This window comes from Glandiceps talaboti, chromosome 14 (assembly GCF_964340395.1).
Source record: "Glandiceps talaboti chromosome 14, keGlaTala1.1, whole genome shotgun sequence".
Lineage (NCBI taxonomy): Eukaryota > Metazoa > Hemichordata > Enteropneusta > Spengelidae > Glandiceps > Glandiceps talaboti.
In genome coordinates, this window is record NC_135562.1 from 3,461,525 (window position 1) to 3,485,854 (window position 24,330).

At 34.4% G+C, this 24,330-nt stretch overlaps 1 protein-coding gene across 2 annotated transcripts in view; it reads right to left on the bottom strand.

Annotated features, from left to right (window-relative positions):
- Positions 1-3,119: 3,119 nt before the first annotated feature.
- The window catches only part of LOC144445505 (heparan sulfate glucosamine 3-O-sulfotransferase 5-like), a 133,983-nt gene continuing 112,772 nt past the window's right edge, over positions 3,120-24,330 (bottom strand). For both annotated transcript variants that reach the window (XM_078135089.1, XM_078135091.1), the window contains exon 5: positions 3,120-5,747. In XM_078135089.1, the coding sequence (XP_077991215.1) occupies positions 4,681-5,673 (993 nt within the window). In that variant the 5' untranslated portion in view covers positions 5,674-5,747 and the 3' untranslated portion in view covers positions 3,120-4,680. The remainder of the gene's footprint in view (positions 5,748-24,330) is intronic.

Sequence of the window (24,330 nt, forward strand, 5' to 3'; positions counted from 1 at the left end):
TAGGTGTCATAAAACTTGCAGTTACTCAAAAATTATATTTCAACTCTTAGCTTCATATGCAAGGACATGATTTTTGCTAATTCAAGTACATGTAACAGAAATATAAACTTTCAGATTACGTTTATCGCTCCCTGCTGCCATGTTCGACCGTCTATAACCGACAGAACTGATCAGGCTATTCGGGTATCCCCGACAGAATGTGTGCACCACATCTGTACCAAACAAGTGTAAAAAAAATGAACTGACGTACACTGTGCTAAAGCGGAGGAGTCAATCAAGTCCACCCAGTATTTCAATGTTAGAGGGCTTTACAACACAGGTTTGCTCAACAAATACTGGACTGCAGTCACAATGCAAGACCCTACAATCCTACACATTGGGATATATATTAATCTCTATAATACTGTTCATAATATCTGAAGATTTAAAATACATCTACTAATAGTCTAACATACTGGTACATTCATACAATGTGTAACCATAGAAATCCCTGAAAACATAAAATATAATATTCCTGAGATACTGTTAATAGGGATATTAAGTGGTTCAACTCCCCAAAATTCCCTTCAACACCAATTAATTTTTCTCACAAAAAAGTTCATTAACAAAATGTTTATGTTTTTAATTTTATTTTTTATTTTGAAAACTAATTCTAAATTTCTGATTAAAATCATTACTACCTAACCTATTTGCTAAATATCTATGACCCTCCCTCTTTTTAAAAAAAAAACAAACTTTTATTTAACTCCTCCCACACTGACATAAATCAGTGACTTACATGACAATAGCCAGTTGGTTGATTGATAAGTTGACAGTTTTCTTTGATTTGCATGACAATGAGCAGTTGGCTGATTGACAAGTTGACAGTTTACTTTGAATAGCATGACAATGAGCAGTTGATTGATTGACAAGTTGACAGTTTAAGGTGATATGCATGACAATGAGCAGTTGGTTGATTGACAAGTTGACAGCAGTTTTCTTTGATTTTCATGACAATGAGCAGTTGGTTGATTGACAAGTTGACAGTTTATGGTGACTTGCATGACAATAGCCACTTGCTTGATTGATAAGTTGACAGATAAGTTTAGTGAAGCCTGTCAAATCTCATAAGAGTGAGATATGTGTGACCTAACTACAGACATGCTGGGGAAGTTAATTTCAAACAAAACTTACATAACTTCTAAATATAGCCAAGACATTTTGATTAAACAACAAATTTATCAAAAAATTCATTCACAGGCTGAAGGACTTTTTGAATTGGAAAAAGTACTTTTTGTTTACATTTGTCCGTTAAAAAATTTGTTCAGATACAAACATATCAACATTCAGTGTCTATCAAGTGTCCTATCCAGTGCCCCTTCACTGTTTTAAAACTATCAAGTAGTGCCTTGCAAATAAATGAAACTATAAAGAACAAATGCACAGACATATACAAGTATACACCTAAGGAACTAAAAGACGGGATAAGATCAATGAAGTATTTTGTTCAATACACTTTTTCCAATAATGATAAAAAAGTACAAAAAAGGAGTTTAAGGCATTGAATTGAGTAGATTAATACAGATAGGGTACAAAGCCCATGGCTAGGATATTGATATAATTCCAAAACTCATTTCTGTGATCATGTGAGCAGATTTAGAGTTTCTGAGCGGCTTGTTTTAAGGGCACTGCCAACTTTGTTGTAACTGACAACTGCAATGTGATCAGAAACTTAACTGGTTTCACTCTAAGTCTAAATTTGCTAATGCAATATATTAGGCCAATTCTCACTGATTTGTTCATTAAAGTGACTATTTCTTATTGGTCAATATTGCACAACTATGTCATTATGTCACAGTTGTTTCCATTGGCTTACTTGTATCACATGACTTTAGATTTCAGTCAAATGTCAACTTTTATTATCACTGGCTGATAAATATACAACTACTCCAAATCTAATTTACCCAGTATATCAAATATTTAGTACAATGACTTTTTTTAGCAGAAAAAATTATTATATTCAAAGTTCTCAAATTAATGTGTTTGTGTTTTAAGGCAATTGACTCCTTGTCTGACATATAGCATGCACAAGGAAGTGTTGGCAAACAAGAGTTAAGTTAGGCAGGAGTTCATCAAATGAATCCTATAAGTGCAGTTAGGCAAATTTCTGTGATAGTAGAGTTAGGTAAGTTTGTAGCTCCACTGCCATGACACCATGTTATCAAGTATGGCATGTGTATGCTGACATTGAGCTTCATTTTTTCCATACGTGTAGGTGTGCTCTAAAGGAAACAAAACTAATGCTATCTCTATGTCTTCACCATCAAATATTAATTCTAGAACTGAAGACCTTTTACATTTCTACTCTTTCTATTCTGAACTCTTTCAATTCTGAACACTTTCTATTCTGAACGCTTTCTATTCTAAACATTGCCCTGCTATATACTATTGAATATCTCTTGCATATCACAAACAAACAAACAAAAGTTTCACGAAAGGTCATTCACAATATCATGATATCCGTGTTTTTGCTAGGTATAATCCTGATCCAGGTACTGGATAGGTGAAAATCAAGTGAACTTATAGTAAGTACATCCTGACTATGCTGATGAGATGTCAACAAAAATTTGGGAGTCGTGAGCAATTTTTTTCCTGATCTGCAGTAGACATTTTCATTTGTAACTACAAATGTAGAGTCCAGTTATCGTCATTCTTGCAGGTAAAAACCACAAATCTTGGAGTGGTGCACTCCAAGATCTATTATAAACATAGAAATCTGACATACGTACTACAAAACCCTACAGAGTGATGGGAATGGATAGATTTACTTACTTACCACCCTTAACAAAAACACTGATAATATGTACAGTAACTACCAAAATTAGGTTGTTGTTATAGCTATTGCATCTCCTATGGATAGATGGCAACAGATAAACCTATTATTTTTAGCAGTAGTGTGTGAACTCAGGTACTAAATATAGGCATACGCCTCAACATGGACAGATTTAGTATACTTCCAGTATAAAATCAAGATTTCATCATCTCATGTGATAGCTTGGAAAGTGGAAGTACTGCAGTTATAGCTACTACTGATACAGCTACTACAATTGAAGATGGGGCATTTTAAGGGACATTTGCCAGCTATAAAACATCAAACTGAATAACAATAAAGTTTCAATTTTTTTTTCATATTGTGTAACTTTCACTTTATTAGACAATGCTGATAGTTTGGAGAACTAGAAATTACTACGTGGTGATTATAATTTCAAAAATTTGTCTTTTTAAAAAAAAAATTTGATTTTAAAGTAAATGGAGCTTCATGCACTCAAATTCCTGTAATTTCCATGAGTTTGTAGAGACATGTCATGGTCAACCTGGATAATAAGAACTTAGCTGATATCACACTCCTGAGAGATTGGAGACTTTTACGTATACCGAGGGAGTGATCACACTGCTGAGAGGTTCTTGACTAAGCTAGGGAGTGATCACTCTGTTGAGAGGTTCATGACTAAGCTAGGGAGTGACCAGACTGTTAAGACATTTGGGACTGAGCTAGGGAGCGATGACAATGTAGAGTGATTGGGGACTAAGCTAGGGAGCAATATGCTGAGAGATTTCAGACTAAAATAGGGAGGGATATGACACTGCTTAGATATTGTGGACTTAGCTAGCTGGCAAAATAACAGTGCTGAGAGATTGGAACTTTGCTGTAGAATGAAATTATAATGCTCAAAAATCAACCATTTCAACCAAAGTAGCAAACTGTTCCTAGCATCCTGATCATAACGTTGTTGTAATATCTATACCCCTTACTCTTGCTGCCCTAGCTACATTCCTCAAGACAGCATTTTTAGTTATTAGTATGAGAAAAAAAAGAATTGCATAAAATGACAGCCCGGTCTTTTTGCTACTTAAAATAACCATAACATGCGATAACTCAGTGAGCTCTCAAATCAGAAATTGTTAAATAATTTGTTAATCCTAACAAACGGCAGAACCATTGTCTAAAAAAACCCACAATTTGAAATTTGAGACTGAAAACCAAATCTATGCTAATTTACTTAGAATGTCCCCCAATGGACCCACGTGTTTGGCACATACATAGTCTAACCCTTTGGCTGAGGTTATATATTCTGTTTGATTTTTTTTTTGTAAAACGTCTGCCTACTTTGAAAATATTGTAGAAAGTCACAATAGATTCATTTGAAACAGTCAAACAACCCTTAACAAATTGTGCACTGTTAAAAAAAGTCTGAAAACTACATAAAATTATTTCATTTTGGTTTAGTGGAATATTGAGTAGCACCTACTAAAAAGTATGGCTGTATCACCTGTAAGGTTCTATCTTGCTTGATAGAAACATGGGAACTCCATAGGAGTTCATTACTAACACTACTACCAATCATCTGCCCTTCCCTGTTATAGCCAATCAAATCCATTAATTTGGCCAATCAAATTGTTACAACCAATGAAATTCATTGTTATCGCCAATGAAATCCATTGTTACAGCCAATGAAATTGTTCGTTATGGCTGATCAAATCAATCGTTACAACCAATGAAATTCATTGTTATCGCCAATGAAATCCATTGTTACAGCCAATGAAATTGTTCGTTATGGCTGATCAAATCAATCGTTACAGCCAATGAAATTTTTTGTTATGGCTGATCAAATCCATTGTTACAGCCAATCAAATGCCTTGTTATGGCCAATCAAATTCAATGCCCACCATTTCTTCAAATCTTTCATTAAAAGGCTGGTAGAATTGCTGTAGTTTTTGAATAACTTTGGGATCAACATCAGGGTGTTTTCTTCCTTTACTGTCCGACAGACATTTATTAGTCCTCTCATCCTTCATACAGTAGAATCCTCTGGTTTCATTGAAATAAAAATTATTATGGGATATTCGATGCTCTAAACCGAGAAAATCTTCCACTTTTTGTAACTCGGAGACCGGATCCTTAGTAAGTTTATCTCCATCCACGATTTGAATCTGGCTCTTAGGGTACAATGCCAACCACTTTTCCATATGTTTTGAGTACATTGATGTTCGAACAGCTTTGAATTTTGTATTGATGCGTGAGCCATCCATTACAAGTTCCTCGAAATTTTCATGAGGTTTATTTCGTTCCTCTTTGTGGGAATGAATCTGCGTATAATCTGATATGACCCGAGTTGTTGGATCGCGAACAATGAGCAAGAGTTTCACGGAAGGATCCATATCATAAATGCGTTTTGGTGCTTCGTCTGTAATAAAATAAGCCGGGCTTTTTTCCATAGTTATTTGATCTGGATACGAGTATGGCATCCTCCGCCTGTACCAGTCTAAACCGCGGCTGTAATTCTCATCGCGATCAAAAAAATGGATTTCTTCTGACGCAGCCTGAACTTTCGGATGTAATTTCAACATCGCAAGCAGTGCACGAGTTCCACATTTCCGAACTCCGATAATGATAGCTTGTGGCAATCTTCTTTTCATTCCCTTTGCATGGAAAAAATCAGTAGAATCATCGGCACCCATGTCCAGATCATCATCATCGTTGTCACCTCTGGCTTGGATAGTTGTAAATGGTTTCGGTTTCACAAAACACAAGATGTCTTCTTTTGAATGGAAGACCATGTTGCCAAGTAGAACAAGTACAAAAATACTTGCCACCACACATGCAACAAAAAATTTTGTCTTAATTGTCATCATTGTTTCCCATAGCAACGTCACATCTAATAAGAAACTTCATGTAGTGAAATGGAAGCACTGGTCGGTCTCACACGCTGCAAAACAAGAAAAAGAAACAACTGTTAATATTATGATTATATCTCTTACTATATACAGTTAGGTAGTGTGCACGAGAGATGAGACTACAGTCCTTGTCGAGACTGAACACATATAGTGTGAATGTCTAATGACACATGTAGATCTATTATTGAGAATAGATCCATGGTCTAACTGACACTTCCACTATGGATTACGGTAGAGTGAAAAAACACTTGTCTGGCAGAATATAGACAAAGTTGGTGCAGACGCTTCCATGTCTGTTGTCCAGAACAAAAAGAATGATCCTACGTAATCCTTACTGCTCCATTGATGAGATAACACTAATGTTAGAAGCTGGTGGGATTGAATTCCTATAAGTTGAATCTAAGCAGGATTCAATGAAAAATCCCTGGCCTTAATGTTTTGAACTTAAAGTGGGCTTCAAAGAACACTGTCATATGTTGCCTAACTCAGTGAAATAAGAGAAACTGACAGTCCTGTTTGTAAGTTTTTTTGTTGACAATGAATTACTGCCTGCAGAAAAAGAGAGAGACAGTGAGTGAACTACGTGTACACTATGAATACAAAACACAGGAAGTAGGACAGCTGACAGTTTGTTCCTTACTAACACCTCATATAGCTTAGACTATGAAACATCATAGAAGTGGCACCTTGTACATGAATCCACAACATGAAAGGATGTCCCATAACTAGCAGTGTACTTCTGTTCTGCTCCTCCAACAAACATGAGGAAAGATAGCATGAAAAGCTATGCCCAGACACCAAACGCCATATGTACTTAAATCATTTTTTTATATGCCCACACTCTATGACTTTATTGGCTGTCAATCTGATATACACAAGTACACATGCAAGCAATGATTTCATTGGTTGTCAAGCTGGTATATACAAGTATGTGTAAACCACAATTTAATTGGCTATAATGATTTTAACAGGCACACATGAATACAACATACAATTTGATTGGCTGTCAGGCTACTATACTTGTATGCAGTAAATGCATGTACATGTATTTGTATGCTAATAATTCCACAGCTTAGCGCAATGAAAGAAAGTTAACTTTTCCTTTTGAACAAATATGTTATAAATTTCACTTTCATTTCAGATAAGATTGACACAAATTGCCCCTAATGTCAAATAAACAGTTCAAATGAATCGTAAGTATGACACATTTCAGGAAAATGGTTTAAAGTAGGTAGAGTTGAAATGTCTGCCATTTATACATGATTTGAGTGGGGTGGTTATAACATGTACCGCTATAGAAAAGTGACTGTATAGTAAGGCACTGTCAATTTTGTGCAAAGATAACGTTTATTCAGATGCTTGCATTTCAGTGCTTCTCAAGAATCATTCTCTCACTATACTGGATACAATTTCACAAACAAGTGTTTTCTGCAGGGGATTATACAATTCGATATATTGAACCGTGCAATCAAAACAGGCATATGAGATGGCTGCCTTTAGGCTACAAGCAGGAATATGCTTGATCACAGAATAGGCGTCACTTCATTCAAATGCAAGTCAACCGAAAAAAACATGTGACTTTCATTAGGTGACAAGTATTTCAAGCTGAATACCAGCAGTTCTGTAGCCTGTCTACATCTCTGATCTGTGTCTACATCTCTGATGTGTGTCTACATCTCTGATGTGTGTCTACATCTCTGATGTGTGTCTACATCTCTGATCTGTGTCTACATCTCTGATCATGATCTGTGTCTACATCTCTGATCTGTGTCTACATCCCTGATCTGTGTCTACATCTCTGATCTGTGTCTACATCCCTGATCTGTGTCTACATCCCTGATCTGTGTCTACATCCCTGATCTGTGTCTACATCTCTGATCTGTGTCTACATCTCTGATCTGTGTCTACATCTCTGATCTGTGTCTACATCCCTGATCTGTGTCTACATCCCTGATCTGTGTCTACATCCCTGATCTGTGTCTACATCCCGGATCTGTGTCTACATCTCTGATCTGTGTCTACATCTCTGATCTGTGTCTATATCTCTCTGATCTGTGTTTATGGTGCTGATCTGACTGTGTCTACAACGTTCATCTGTGTCTACATCCCTGATCTATGTCTACGATATCTGAATGTTGGCAGGAGCTATCACACATACAGATCTGTGATGTACACAGCCTAGCAGTTCTATAGGTTTTGAGTTGAGACAGGTTTCCTGTAAATGTAAATGTAATCCCATAAGTAGTAAATGTGTATAATTTTTTCTTATTTATATTTTTCCCCTTATTTTTCATTTTCTTATGTTCTTTATAACTGCTAATGAATGAATGACAGTTTCGTAACTCTATCAGTATCACAGTAGTTACAGTTTTTTTGACAAATGAATAAATGATCAGAAGCATTGATCCACACTGGTACTGTTAAAATGGATATGAAGACAGTGTACAGAGTTCCATAAATGATTAGTACACATGGGCACGCAATTCAACATACAGCGTTAAGGGTTATAACTTCTTCATTCAATATCCTGACAATTCCATTAGTTTCCATACAAAATATCGATTTTTCCTCATCTGTTTCGAAATGGTTATGATTTCAGAACTTTCCAGGACTCACAGGTACAATTATCAACAAGTATATAAACACTTTAGTACGACTCAAGTATGACTTGAAATTGAATGGTACTAGAAATTGAACATTACATACTGAAGTGTATGAATCTACTATTGAAATTTCTGGGACTTATATACAAATAAATTCGAATATACGGTCACGTAATGCCATTTGAAATGAAATGTTATGACGTTTATGAATTCAGAGTTTAAATTTTCTAGAAATTCAGGAATTCATTATGTATAAATAGGGATATGAAAAGTGTGAGATGAAATTTGATTTAACCCTTTCATTCCTTTAGACGACATTGGAATAAATAGAATCTTGATTGTAAGAACATTTTCTAAAATTTAAGAATATTACTTCATTGGGAAGTAATATTTCTTGAATTCTGGTCTAAAATAAAGTTGATCTTTTTCCAAAAATTACAGAGAAACAAGAATTTTTGTTCAGAAATTTTGGCGGGAAAGTTTCTAGTCCTGAAAGGGTTAAAAATGACAACTATAATGTAAATCTAAGGTTTCAATTTTCCAGAACTTTTGGGAATAAAGTTATAAACATGTACGTACATGTATATGACCATGAAAGGTAACTTGAAATGGAACATTCTGAAGTTTATAAATCCATGAAATATACATGAAAGTGAAGTACATTGCAGTATTGTACTGAGTAAATCTTTTGAAATGAACGACATGAATATGATAGACATTTCGTGAAACTTATAATCGGCCAAATCTAAATCGTAATCAAGGGAAGATCCTCATGAGGAGAATAAGTTGATAAAGGGTTACTCCTTCAATCAAGTAAAGTTAACTCCCACAATAGTGCGGGTCATTTTTTGACAAGTCGTCACTCGGCACAATAACAAGGTAATCATTTTTGAAATCACCTCTAAGACGCCTACAATTTGTATGGTACATATAAAAGACGTAGTATTTCCTTTTAATGTGTCGTTGGAGAGAAGATTAAATTAAATGCCCATTCACACGGAACAAAAAGGTTACACTATGTACATAAGTGAATATAACTTAATTTTCATGAGAGCACTTCTACTTGGTGCAAAACATGATGCTTTGTTGGGGTATAAAAAGATGAAATGGAATTTTGTAAAAATGCACTTCAACGTAATAATCCACGGCTAAAATGAAATAAACTCTCACTTAAGTTGGATTAAATATTTCTCGACGACATAATTCTACAAATGTACGTAAAAAATAAATGTGCTTAGGTGTCTGATTGTCTCCATAGAAACGTTACTCACGCAATGAACAAAATTTGCCAATTCTTATATACATGTACTGCTGAAAGTTTGATATACAGGCTTATGCATGTATGTACGTATATGTACATTTTGTATACGCGTCTAAAATGTTTTTTACAACTTATAACATTCAGGTAAAACATTTGCATCATGTGCGACACTTATTTGTAGCATCCATATCAAGTGTCATTTCTACAACTTGCAACACTCAAGTAAAACATTTGCATGATTTGCTACACTCATTAATTATAGCACCCATACCAATTGTCATTTCTACAACTTGCAACACTCAAGTAAAACATTTGCATGATTTGCCACAGCTGTTTGTAGCATCCATATCAAGTGTAAAGGTATACTTTTTCAATTACTTTAATTATCAGCTCAGTATGTGGAGTTGTCTCAATGTATCTGTAAACAATGTTAGCAGTCCAAATCAAGTAAATAGTCACTGACTAGAATGTAAACAATGTAGCAGTACAGTAAATAGTCAATGACTAGAGTGTAAACAGAGATACCATAACACATTGTTGTTACAGGTTGTATTTTTTTCAAATGGAGTAAAATGTGACAATTATTACAGTTAATTTATTTAGGTATACTAGAGGGGCATACAATAAGTTGAGTTTCTAATAATACACGGTACGTGTTCAGTATTCCATGTGAAGTATACTTAACCATCACTTTCTGCTATTTATGTATAAATGTATAACACATAAACAAAGTAATGACTTCATTTAGAGACAAGATTCAAGTACGATAACAGAAACGGAATATTAGGTTAAATGTTGTTGCAAAGGCATACATCATGATTCATCAACATTATGATTCATTCTACATGTACGTGTTTACAGTTTTATGTTTTTAAGAATATTATGAACTACATAGCTCGTGCCACTTCAATGAACATGCAGTGACATCCACTAGAGAGACAGGTAGTAAGCATAATACATGGAGTACAGGACATTACAAGCCACAGTTTTAGTTCAGGTATACTGTATATATCCCTTTCAGTGACTCCACTAGACAGACAATAGTAGTCACAATACATGTAGTACTGGACATTACAAGCCACAGTTTTAGTTCAGGTATACTGTATATATCCCTGTCAGTGACTCCACTAGACAGACAGACAGGAGTCACAATGCATGGAGTACTGGATATTACAAGCCACAGTTTTAGTTCAGGTACATATATTCCTTCCAGTAACTTCACTTCTGAATTTATTCAGTGAATAAATCTAGTATTATCACAAGGCCTATCAATAATCACTAAGTGACAACTACCGGTACTAGCATTACATGTACTCTGTACTTTTGTTGTCCTCCAGTCACGAATTCATACTCATACTTGTGTGCAGACATATTCATGTATATTGTACATGTCTATACTAGTATATTGTACTTTCTACCCTCCTAACCAGTAATTCAACCATCCTCTCATTTAGTCAAGTATCTATGCATGCACACACATGTACATGTACTTACATACCTTGAGCACTTGCATACATACATACATACATACATACATACATACATACATATATCTGCATACATACATACATACATACATACATGCATGCATGCATGCATGCATACATACACATACACACACACACACACACACACACACACACACATGGAAATACTGTACATTGTATACACAAACAGAAAAATATACAAAATAGATCTACCTGTATGTTTAGATTGTAAGCCATCAGATCATATTTTTTACATCCCAGATAATTACTCACATATAAGTATGCACTGTAAATCAGAGAACTGATTCTTCATGGTTGTTGTTCCCTTTGCTGTATAAGTACAACACATAGATTGTAGCTTATAGTCATGTAGTCAATCTGAGTTAATTCCCAATAGTATATGCCATCAGTGTTGCTCAGTTTGTGCACTTGACAAATCAATACCACTATTGCTTCTTTAATACACCATGCACTGCTAAATCCTTTGACAGAAAACCTACTGGGAATTCTTCTATTCATTAACACTCCTTTTTGCACAATTTCTGATGCATTGACCACTTTCAATAGTTTCAACCTAACAACACTGTAACACAGCAGCCAACAATATTACAATATGCAAATACATGTTGGTTACATTGTAAGACCCATTAGAAGACTTAAGACGTCCCTAACTGCATGTAGAGTATGGTCATTTTCTTAATTGAAAGCTAGGAAACCAATGTATAGAAAATGTGCGATGTCTTATCGTGGTTACGCGAAATCACAGACAGTTTGCACTATACCTTATATATAAAACTGGTGCCAATGTTGATTACAATGTCTACTAGTACACAGCACGACTGAAAATTGCACTCATTTCCATCAATCACTAATTCAAAATGCTTGGCTTAAGTGTGCCGTTTTAGGTGTTACTAATCGGGGTAATAATTTGTTGAGCCGAGACAAGGTCTAGAATGCCTATTTTCACAGCTGGGCTTTGATTTGACTGAAATATCAGCGTAAAGCTATAATTCATTTTATCCAGCTACAAACAGCATGTTTTAATAGTCTTTATATCATTTTCAAGAAGATGAAATTCCCTCCGTATTTAAGATAGATGGTACTTTGTTTGTCGCCAAGTATAATCCATCTTATCTCCACAAAGATTTTCTTCCAGCAGAAATATATTAGATAGTGACAATTAGAGAGAATTATCAGCAAAATAAATTGATATGCATTTTTTGAACAGCATGCGTCCTGGGAAACTTCTCCAGGCGATGCTTTTCTGCCAAGTCTGATTATTTTTAGTCAAAGTGAAAGACATTAGTTATAATTTTTTTGAAATGAGAGCAAATATCAACTATGATACATCACATACAGAATCTCTTACCTCAATGGGCAATTTTTCTCTGATGATAAGTTTGCATGGTCCAAGGTACATTCATATCAAAAAATGTACTCACATAATGTATAGAGTGAATTAGAGTTTGACTGGATATACATGTGTATAGAACTTACAAGTATTTAGCATATGGTGAGAATTTTGATCTGATGCTGAATCCGATGCTGAGTTGATGCTTTGGTCAATTGTTTGGTGGCTTAATAGAGACATGTGAATTATTGCATTACATCTCATTTCTAACTGATAGCATGCATGATAAGAACCCATTTTCTACATTATGCCATGTACATTCCATACCATGTACAAGCCACACAATGCCATATTTGAAAATAAAGACACTTTAAACTGAAGTTTATTTACTTTAAAAGGTTACGCTGTCATGATCTCCTTTTCATAAAGAAACAACTCACTACATTAGTGACTTGCATGAATGAATATAAGGCATTTAAATTTATAAACACAAAAAAATTACTTTTCTGTTTGAAAAGAGCCAAGTCTTCAGAGATGGTATTTGTCCAATGACACAAAAACATGCTTTTATAATGAATACTGAACTGCAAACCATGAAACTTAATTTTCTCAACAGGAAACATTCCCAACTTAGAGCTTCATCAGGCAGTGCCCTTCTCCTGGGTCCTGGAAATCTCTCAAATTATATTTAAGGGGAACAAGGAAGTAATTTGATTTGTAGAGCAAGCTTTTAACTCGTCACTCTCTAAAATGTAGTGAATACCAATTAGTGTTCAATAGTCTGGAATGATGGCCCTTGGCAATATACATACATGTTTAGTTGAGATGAACAAAGTTTTGGTTCATGCAGTCTTGAACCAAAAGTGCACAAAATGTACCTGTCCTTTGGGCTACTACTCTTTCTTGCAGACATGTATTAGCAAAGGATGCATAGGTCTCCGAGTCCCCGAGGACTGCATAGGTTCCATGCGTTTAAAGGCCTAATGACACGAAAAGAACAATTGCATAGCTACAACATGTACACGTGACATCTTGTTGTTTGTTGTTTGTTGTTGTAACCTATACATACTACATTGTTTGTACAAACCGCTACATTTGTACATTTTCAATGCCTACATGTAAACATTCTTTGTTCTAAAAAATACACAAACAAATATCATAAATGTGTCATACCTACAAATATCATAAACATGTTGTACATGTACCATCAAGTTGAAGGGTTTGCGGAAACATTACTACGACAAGGAGAGCAATGGTTGCATATACATATACATGTAGCTACGTATACATACATACGTACATGTACATGTAAGTTCTTGCTGTCTGTACACATACATGCAATTGTGCTTACCCTATGGTATGTACTACTAACCACTAATTTTCAACTGTCTAAATGTTCTGTTTACTGATAAAACACAGAAAATAGTATGAACATGTTACCCTCAAGCATTTGGGTTTGTGCAAACCCTTTATGACAAGGAAAGAATGACTGTAGAACCACAAACAGGTCAGTTCTTGTTGTCTGTGTAAGTAATTTATGTTTATTCAGTCAACCTGCTGTCAACAGAGTTCAGTAGTAGTAAATCACAACAATAACGCAGCTCTGATGAACAAATTCAACCTGTACAAGGTGTTCTCAAACCCCTCAGTTCAATGCCTATAAATAATGTTCTGCATACTGATAAACATACACAATTATTATGAACACGTCATTGCCAAATTGCAGGGGCTGAGAAAACATCAACAGCACCAGGAACTAACAATTGTATGTGTACGAATACGTTCTTGTTGTCTGAACACATAATTATGTTTATCACCCTACGACAGTCCATAGAACAAGTTGTAAACACATACATGGTCATCTACTGTCAATGCCTAAGAATGTTCTGTCTACAGATAAATACACACAGAATATCATAAACATGTTACCTTTAAGCTGCAATGTTGTGTGCAAACATCAACACCTCTTCCATGTCTAATAATCCAGACGAATCAATCTACACATACTTGTTAAGCGAGCTCTTTCAAGTACCCTTTCCCATATCACAGTAAACTTTCCACTTGGCTGGCTCTGCCATCCTATCACATGACCTCAAAGCTGCCAATCAATCCAATTTTATCACACTACATATGCTGCCATTGAGGTCATGGGGTCATTTAAAACAATAAGCTATTTAGGAAGTCTGTTGCTAAGTAACGTGTACCTATACATGTAAAGCCAATTTTAATCAGGTTTCTTTTTTCTCAAAGTCAAGTGTAGCTTTCAGTTATCTATACATTTTTTATATTTATAAAATATTCAAGAAATAGGAGAACACAACATTCACATGAGAACATTGATGTCTATGACAACTCATATATTATATTATATTATATTATATTATATTATATTATATTATATTATATTATATTATATCATATTATTATATTATATTATACCATGTACAGGCCAAGTTGAAGAAAAAATATGGAATATATACTCTGGTCGTTCTATGTCATGACAACACATGTCTGTGTCATGACAATGCGTGTCTATATCACTGGTTCTGCTGTGTTTGAAATATGAGTCAAAACATTCAAAATTGCCATTACTTCCCCGATTTTTCTTTGATTATTATTTTCATTCAGCTGGAAAATACTCATGACATAAGAGTTGTTACTACTACTCGTCTAGTGACTTGTAGTGACAAAGGCCCCTTAGGTCATTCATACATTGTATTTTCCTTGGCTGAGCGAAGAAAAATATTGGTGAATAATATCTAAATATTACATTATTATTAATAATATTATTATTATACATCAAAGCCTGAAACTTATCCCATATGGCATTCCTTCAAAAAATAAAATGCACAGTATTATCAAACATGTCTTTTCTGTCAACAAATTTATTAAGTCCCAAATTGAGAAGGAAATTGAATATCATGATTGTATATATCGTAGGTGGATCAGCTGTGTGCATAGTAAAATACTCAATGTGAAGTACTCAATAATCTGTTTGTTGTTGGCTTGTTGCTTTTCATACCTATACATGAAGTCCCTCTATTCTCATAAGATTGTAGTTTATTCAAGAAACTATTTGAAACCTACTCATTTTACACAATACTAATGTCACACCTTAACTTGTTCTATATACGTTAACAGTGATTCTAAATGTCACCATAGAGAGACCTATCATGCTTTATTGGTCAAATTACTGCTTAGGTTAGGACAGCTTTTCTACATGTATCATCGTCTATTTTATCCTGTCCACACTGATCTGTACGTGTTTCCACCTATCTTATCCTGCCCAGACTGTCTTGAGTGTGTTTCAAGCTATCATTTATCCCATGATGAAAACTATCCTGCATGTGCTTTTACCCAATTTTAATGTCATATTAAAACTATCCTGTATGTATGTATGTATGTATGTATGTATGTATGTATGTATGTATATATGTATGTATGTATGCATGCATGCATGCATGCATGCATGCATGTATGTATGTATGTATGTATGTATGTATGTATGTATGTATGTATGTATGTATGTATGTATGTATGCATGCGTGTGTACATACATACATGTGTACAAATGTACATACATACATACATACATACATACATACATACATACATACATACATACATACATACATACATACATACATACAAACGTGTGTATGTGTCAAATGACAATGACTACTCACAGAAGCAAAACATTTTTCTTGGAAGCAAATCTAATTTTTGCTGATGTTTTGTCAGCATTGTCAGGGATGTACTACAACACACTGCTATCATGTGTCTCATAAGCATCATCTTGGGTGTACTACAATAGGGTGTTATCAGGAGTCTTGGAAGTACACCCCTGACGATGCTGATGAGATGTCAGCAAAAAAATTTTGGAATCACTTCCCAAAAATGATAGTGAGTCCCTTTGTTACTATGGACCCATGAAAATTCATTCTCGTATCTTGCATGTGTTTTGATCTCAACTTTCCTACATGTTATTCTACCTATTATTACATCCTGTCCAAACTGTCCTACAAGTGGAACCATCTGTTTTATCAAGTCCAAACTGTATGTATGGAATTCTGCATTCTCACTAAAGCATTATTTTTGCTTGAGTTGCATAATAGCTTCATTAATTAACGCTCACTTTAAAATGGTCAGATGTCCACAAGTTCATTTCTTAAAAGTTGAAATCTTTCAAAGAATCAATATTATAGATTTTTAGATTTATGGACCTGATAACCAGATTTGAAAGCAAACGACTATATTCTAGGCTATATTGATAAGAACACAAATGATGAAAGCTATCACTGGAAAACTGGCTTCTTTGTGGCAATATGGAACATGTTTCAGGGCATTTCGCAAAGTTGGAACATATATGTGCTCAGGCTAGTAGTGAGAATGCACAAACCTACAATGCATTTGTGAAAGATATTTTCATGCAAAACACAACAGCAAAGAGTGTGAATACAAGTCCATGTATCTCCATAGATAGGGAAATTGTTAGTTCATCATGTCTAAACCCATAACAGATGGCACATCACACTGTTGCTGCGACTGATCAAACTCTGTACATGTACATCCCAGCATGTCTTGTTATTGTATTTATAGGCTGGATACTGATAACTTCATTATGTTTTGAACTTATACCAGATGGCGTGAGATAGAAATGTCAGAAGTGATCAAATTCTTCATTCTAAATGTTATTATATTTGTATAAGGAGATAAAATGAAACCAGTATGATACCAATGTAGTAACAATGTCATAACATATGACAATGTCAACACACTGATGGAACCTTTATCTCATTATAAAGTGGCCATATGGATAAGAAGTGTGTGTTTATTTTGGATTTTCAATTAATAAAACAACTTTTCTACTTTTCTACTTGAAAAAAGCTGTAAAATAACACAACAGGATGAGAGAGAGTACTAAGCAATAAAAAGCAAAATGAATGTCTGAAGTTTTTTGATGATTGTTAAGTATGAAAAGTATGAATGAACAGCATACATTGTTTTGAATGAACATTCATATTCATGAATTTTATTTATTTATGACCCTACATTTCCTTGAATTTCATGTCAAGCTTTTAATATCCATGCATGGTTAAATTATGACAATACGTCAATGAAGAGTATATTGGATAAACATCATTCTACATCTACAGTAGATGTATCTTAATGTGGCACCAGCTGCAAAGGGAATGTGTTTTTGCAACTACGATATAATTAATATCAAGATATTGTCTTTAAAGTAAAAATATTGATTTTACACCCTGGTTGTTCTATGTCACAACAACCCATGTCTACATTACTGTTACTGCAGTGCTTGAAATGTGTCAAAAAGTTCCAAATTGCCATTATTTTTCCGATTTTCATGAAGTATGCTTGAGGAGGAATAATTATACTATTCCGCAATACTATTCTTCATTCGGCCCCAAAAAAACTTGTGACCTTAAGAGGCCTTGTCACTCTGAGTTGCTTGACTCATAGTGAGAAGGCCCCCTTAGGTTACAAGTATTTTCCTTGGCTGGATGAAGAAAAATACTGGAGAATAATATCGAAATATACACCACGATTTAACATGTATTGAATCACATAGGTAAAATTGAATTTGAAGTTGTACACGTAATTTGGACCAGGTGTATCGGTAGTTGACCTCTATTGGTAACAAACGTACAATGTTTAATCATTGGTGTTTTAAGTTAACAATTGTCAGTGAATATACACACACTGTTGGTTTCTGATTGCAAAAATAACATCCAAGTTGCAGCCAATGCAGGTTTAATTAAAATGCTTACATGAATTCAAATATCAAAATCATCCTATGAAACACAATGACATTAGTGCGAAGGGTTAAGCTTCAGAGAGAGTTTGAGATGCCCATGAAATTTGAGAGTATGATTTTAATTAGATAAATTTAGCAGTTTAAACTCACAGGAAGTGTTATGAGATATGTGCATTTAAGACAGTAGAGTTTGGGTCCACATGGTACGATAGCTGGAAGCAGGTGAGCTGAACAGGGCTATTAATCTACCAAGTACTCTCATTCAAAAATGAAATGTGACTGACTTGCTAAGTAGGGAAGTGAAACGAGTTTGACATACAATTGCTCTTGTACTCCTGAGACACTGTTTGCAAACTCTACAGCTTGCCCAGGCAGTACTCTAGAAACTGTTTGTCCCATGAGTAACATATAGAAGGGAAAACTGCCATAAATAGAGAGCACCGATTCTCTCAATTCCTACTAATATAGGCAATCCTGACAAGAGAAGTTAGTCTAGTGGAGAGTTAAGATGGAAATTTTTTCCCCCTTGTGTCCATGCCTCAAGGAGTGATGCCCTTTCCTGAGAAATTGAGGTGAAAAAGGCACAACATCTATAAATTATACAGTTTCTCATTGCACATGCTATTCCATATCATGCCTATAACATGCAGCTTTGAATTGATAGCATTTTTGACTTGCAGTAACCACAGAAAATGAGTCTGTTAATCTTGGCCATGTTAACGAGAATTGAATCTCTCTTTTCACTCTGTCTGCTAATACCAGGTTGATTGGTGGATCAGCGTTAGACATTCTTGACACAAACATGATTTCTTTGATACAAATCTAGGTTGTACTGAAGAAAAGTCTTAGACTAAAGTACTTGACCGTATGGTACTGTGTGCGTTTTAGTTTGATGAAATCTTAAACAAGAACACATCGACGCCAGCAGACACATAACTAGCCTGATCAAGAGACAACAGCACAGATCAAAGAATCCTTAACTCTCTCAAATAAGACATCCGTGCCACATTTACATTAGTAGTTTCAAACTGAACTCATAGACCTTCAAGTCTCAGCATAAATGGAATATATGCAAATAATTTGCTTACCTGATGGATGGACAATTATGTATGCTTGAAGCATGACAACATTTTAAAATCATACAAGTACAATGTAAATACAAACCATGACAACTGACTTCTTAATGTACATTCACATATATACGTATATAGTACTATTTGGAAAATCTTACAACTGTTATTTCTGAAGTAGAATACTTCGTATAAAATGGCTTCAATTTCTGACTACAATTGCACCTATGCAGGATTGTTTGACAAACTGCTAGATTCAACACCAAAAGATGTTCACTTGGTCAGATTATCTCATGAGATTGCAGGTCAGCATACACATTTAGATGATTTGCATAAATTCAATCAAGTAAGTATACATATCAATTAGATGATTTGCATACATTCCATATGTATATAATTAAATGATTTGCATACATTCCATTCAATATGCATACATAATTATATGATTTGTATATATTCATTCAAGTAAGCATACATATTACATGACTTGCATATATTCAATCAAGTAAGCATACATAATTAAATGATTTGTATACATTCCATCCAATATGCATATATAATTAGCCAATTTGCATACATTCCATCCAGTATGCATACATAATTAGTTGATTTGTTTATATTCCATCCGATACAAATATATGGCCATGATTTGCGTATATTCCATATAAAGGTAATATGCTAACATAATAATATCAGATTTGCATAAACTTCACCAGTTAAGCAACCTTACGTGTCATTAGAAAACTTTTATCACTGAAGTTACCAAGTATTTTCCCAAGAAATTGATACTCCTGGCTGGTATATATAAATGCATGTACATGTACAAAAATGTACATGGCCACTTTACATATGGATGAAGTCAAGTATACTTGTTACAGTCTTTTGAGGCAGAAAATTAACTCCAAATGGAGGTGAACAGAGTTATCTTCCATGGCAATTACTGTAGTTAGGGATTCTCTGAGGGACATTCAAGCAATTTATATACCACTATCTATACATATTGCTGGATGTTGTTGTTATTCATACAATCCATAGTAGTTTTCAAACAGACACAGATACCTGATTGTGCGATTTTCAAAGTTACCCAAAAACTGTGGTACATGCACATGGACAGGAAGCCAAACTAAGTGTTTCACAACAATATATCCTATGGCGTGAAATCATTTTACTAATGTTAATTCATATGTATACCTGTGCATTTAATTTGGCTGTTGCATTTTAAATTGTAACATAATATGGCAACATATTGTACCCTGTTTTATACCCAACTTGTAGTTTTATGTGTTCAAACACTCCCCTGGTAGTGATAGAGAGGGAAAGGATTAATAGTAATGGCAACAGATACCAATATATAGTAAATTACCAGGGCAATACAGACCAAGAAGCACCTTCAGAATACATGTACATGTACAGGGTAGCATAGGGCTAGCTTGGTATTAACACAGGGTCGGCAAGGTTTCAAACACTGGGCTGGCACTGGCCTCACCTGCATCAACCTGTAGGGTTAATGCCTGCACCAGCCAAGTGTTGATATCAGGCTGATATTTGACTAGAAAGGTATTCTTTAGTTGTACATATACTACGTTATAATAAACTAGTACATGTAGTGCTCTAATATTTTTTGTAAAAACACATATTATCTGTATGTACAGCTGGTAATTGAAAGACCACACACATGTAGTCTTAGTGTCAACACTTAACAGCCTTAATACACATGTATGGCATATATATATACTATATGTAGGCATCATGATTTATAAGAATCAGGGATATTTTGATGGTTTGAAATTTGTTAGCATTGAGATATATTTCCTATGACTTGCGCATATTAATTCTTTTCTTAGAATCCAGTCTGGTTTACGTTAGAACACTTGCCGCATGTAAAACAGCATATTGTTCAATATACCTGCTTCACAGACAATTAATTTTCTCCTCATACACAAGGTTACACAAGTCAAAAGTATTATTATAAATCAATTTTTTTGAATATAACTAAGAAAACACTTTCATGGAGGTTTAAATTGTTTGTGCTGTTAGTAGTAATTGTATTGCAAATTTGGTAATTTCCAGCAATGAGATGCCATGAAATATGACCTGCCCAGTATATTTTCTTGAATGAATTCAGTAAAGGAAACACTTTATATAAAGACAAAATTAGGTAAAAACAATGATAAAGCTGACACTAACACAACAGATGTAGGTTGGCACTTTTGTCAGTTTGTTTTTATCTGTGGAACTTGTATTTGTAATGTAAAAGTAACAGTCAGCCTCAATGTTATAACCTAGTGTTCTATCAGTAAACATGTCATAGGACCTGGACTCCTGTGGTGTTTTTAAGCTTCAAGTGATAGTTACTGACACTAATCTACATTGTATGTCTTTGCATGAAACCTGTCTCATTCCTGCTTACCACAAGCAAGCAAACGCACAGTGTTTTTTCACGGGTTGTAAAAACTCTACAAAACTATTATCTATTTAGTATGCATAGCCACACACTTACGATAATGATTCAAATACATAAAATTCATAGCCTGGTCTCTAACACAATCGTATTGCTAATGTCACACCCTGAAGAAGTCTGCTAAAACTCATTTAAACAACAAATTGCTTCTTGAGTCAAAATTAGCACGAAAATCCGCTGGTTTGCAGTTTTTTGAGTTCACTAGCCCACAGCAATGGTTGTTAAGTTCCTACACGTCATTAATAATTACGGAAATCTTATTTTTGGGAGAGATTAAAAAGCACAAAATTAGCAGAATGACATTCATTTCAAATAGTGAATGAACTGTACTGGACATAATATTATTGTAAATGCCAATGTAATAAAGGCTTATTGGCATGAGGCCTCTTCCAAGCTAGCAGAGCAAATAATGTGGTAATTTGTAATACCTGCGTTAACATAATGACTTTGCTGCCGTAACCGATAATCACTGTTTTGGCAGAACTTTAGTCTATTAGCATACATCTTAATCACTTTTGAATTTGGCTTCAGGTTGCAGTAATTTGGTTTCATGAATCTTTTCATAGGCCCCCTAATAGGGTGGAAATGATGATGCCAGATTTGGATTTCTCTCTCAAAGCCTGTGTTATACTTATTACTGTGGACTAACAAGACTTGCCAGCAAATAATCACAGTTGATGGTGTTCGGATCGTGTTGGCATATATATATTCTTTGACAGATTTTAGAGACACAGGAAGGCTATACGGTAGAGAAGGTCACCTTTAATATATAACAAACCATGCAATAAAAAAATCTTTCTCATTTTGCTCTGTTAGTATCTATTTATTTTCTGTGTGCGTCTAAATGTGTTTCTGATTCAGTGCACATTTCATATATTTTTCATCACTCTGTAATCTACATTTGAATCTTTGGTCGATCATTCTTATGGCATCATCAAAATTTACTTATTCAACGCCCCCTGTAGCTATTTTTACATTTTGCTATTTTTTATTAATCTAGTGCCTGTTGGAAAATAAACTGAAAATTTATTGGAACTCTAGTTCTAATTAGATAAATGACCTCTTTATTAATGATTAATTATACATGTATACCTTGTAATTGTATCAAAACTGGCTTGATATCCATTTGTAAACAACTATGCATTGACATGAACCTGATAACAAGTTTTTCACTTAAAATGGGAACACCACTCCAGGAAATAAAGGTATTTTCATAAACTCTGGGTTCTGAAAAATCATCTCATGATTTCACATAACATAATTTTAATTTAGTTGCCAAAAAACATTAAACTGAACTCTTTTTCACCTCTTTTGTTCTTTCAGTGGAACACAATTGCATCATGGGTACTTAGCAGACATGAATGTTTATTAGATGAACACTGAATATTCATGTATCTCAAGAGCTTATTTCCTTCAGATAAATAGTCATGAAATTCAGTGTAATTATGATATTACAATTAAGTCATTATATCAAAGGAAACAATTTCAAAACACATTTTAGGTACAGCTTTATTAAAGGGGCAATAGGTGAATTGATAAGTTTTTGGGATGTAAATTTTTCTGCATATTTAAAGGTACTCAGAATATTCTACTTACTGATATATACTTGACCATCACTTGTAATTGGCTGAACTCAAACCTGGTATTAGGATACAACTTACACGAGACCGAATAACGTAATTTATCATACGTATAAAGAAATATACTGGAAGTACCTACTATGCAACCAACAGTTCCAACAATCCAAGAACACAAATTCATAGAAGGCATACATTGATAACATTATACTAGAATAGTGAATCAACATTTTTTTGTATGTATTTTCACTTCAGCAAAAGCTTATAAACTCAGCTTGTAATTGTGTACATGTAGCTTTTAATAAAATATTCCACACATTTAAAATCATACTACTAACAAGGAACGCACTACCCAGATGTAAGTAACAAACAAAGCCATACCCTAGCCTGCCTACAAATATTAGATATATTCCCAGTAACTAATACACTGTGTATCTAGAATAATCTAATTTTAATGGCAGTTGATTTAACGTATATTTGCAAATATACATAAAGTATTTGTTTATTCATCTGAAAGCTTATTTCTCAAATACTACTGTTAGATTACCTGTGAACAAATATATACATACAGAGTGCAAATAAATCACATATGAAACTGAAACAATAAATATATTTTTAGTATAACTTTTTCCCCTCAATTTACACAATTCTATGAATAAGTTTTTCTATACAGATCTCTAATTGAGTGTATATAAGTTTTCATCTAAATTTGAAAAGTCTGAAATGTCACCAGGGTCTCCTTCTATTTGAGTTACACTCACTATCTCTCTCACTGACTTGCAAAGTTATAAGATAAAATCATTGTCTCTCATGTGCTTATCAAGTTCTGAAACTTCTGAGGCAATTCATAGGGGAATCAAGAAGCAGACAAGACAGCGCCAGAAACTCGGTACACCCTTTGTTCTATATCTTTAATCTCACTAGTTCAGTCCCCTTAGGAAGAGAAGCAATATTGGCAAATGAGAAATAAATGCACCAATGAGGTCGACCCACAGCAAACGACCCCTTGACCTCTGACCTCCCCATATT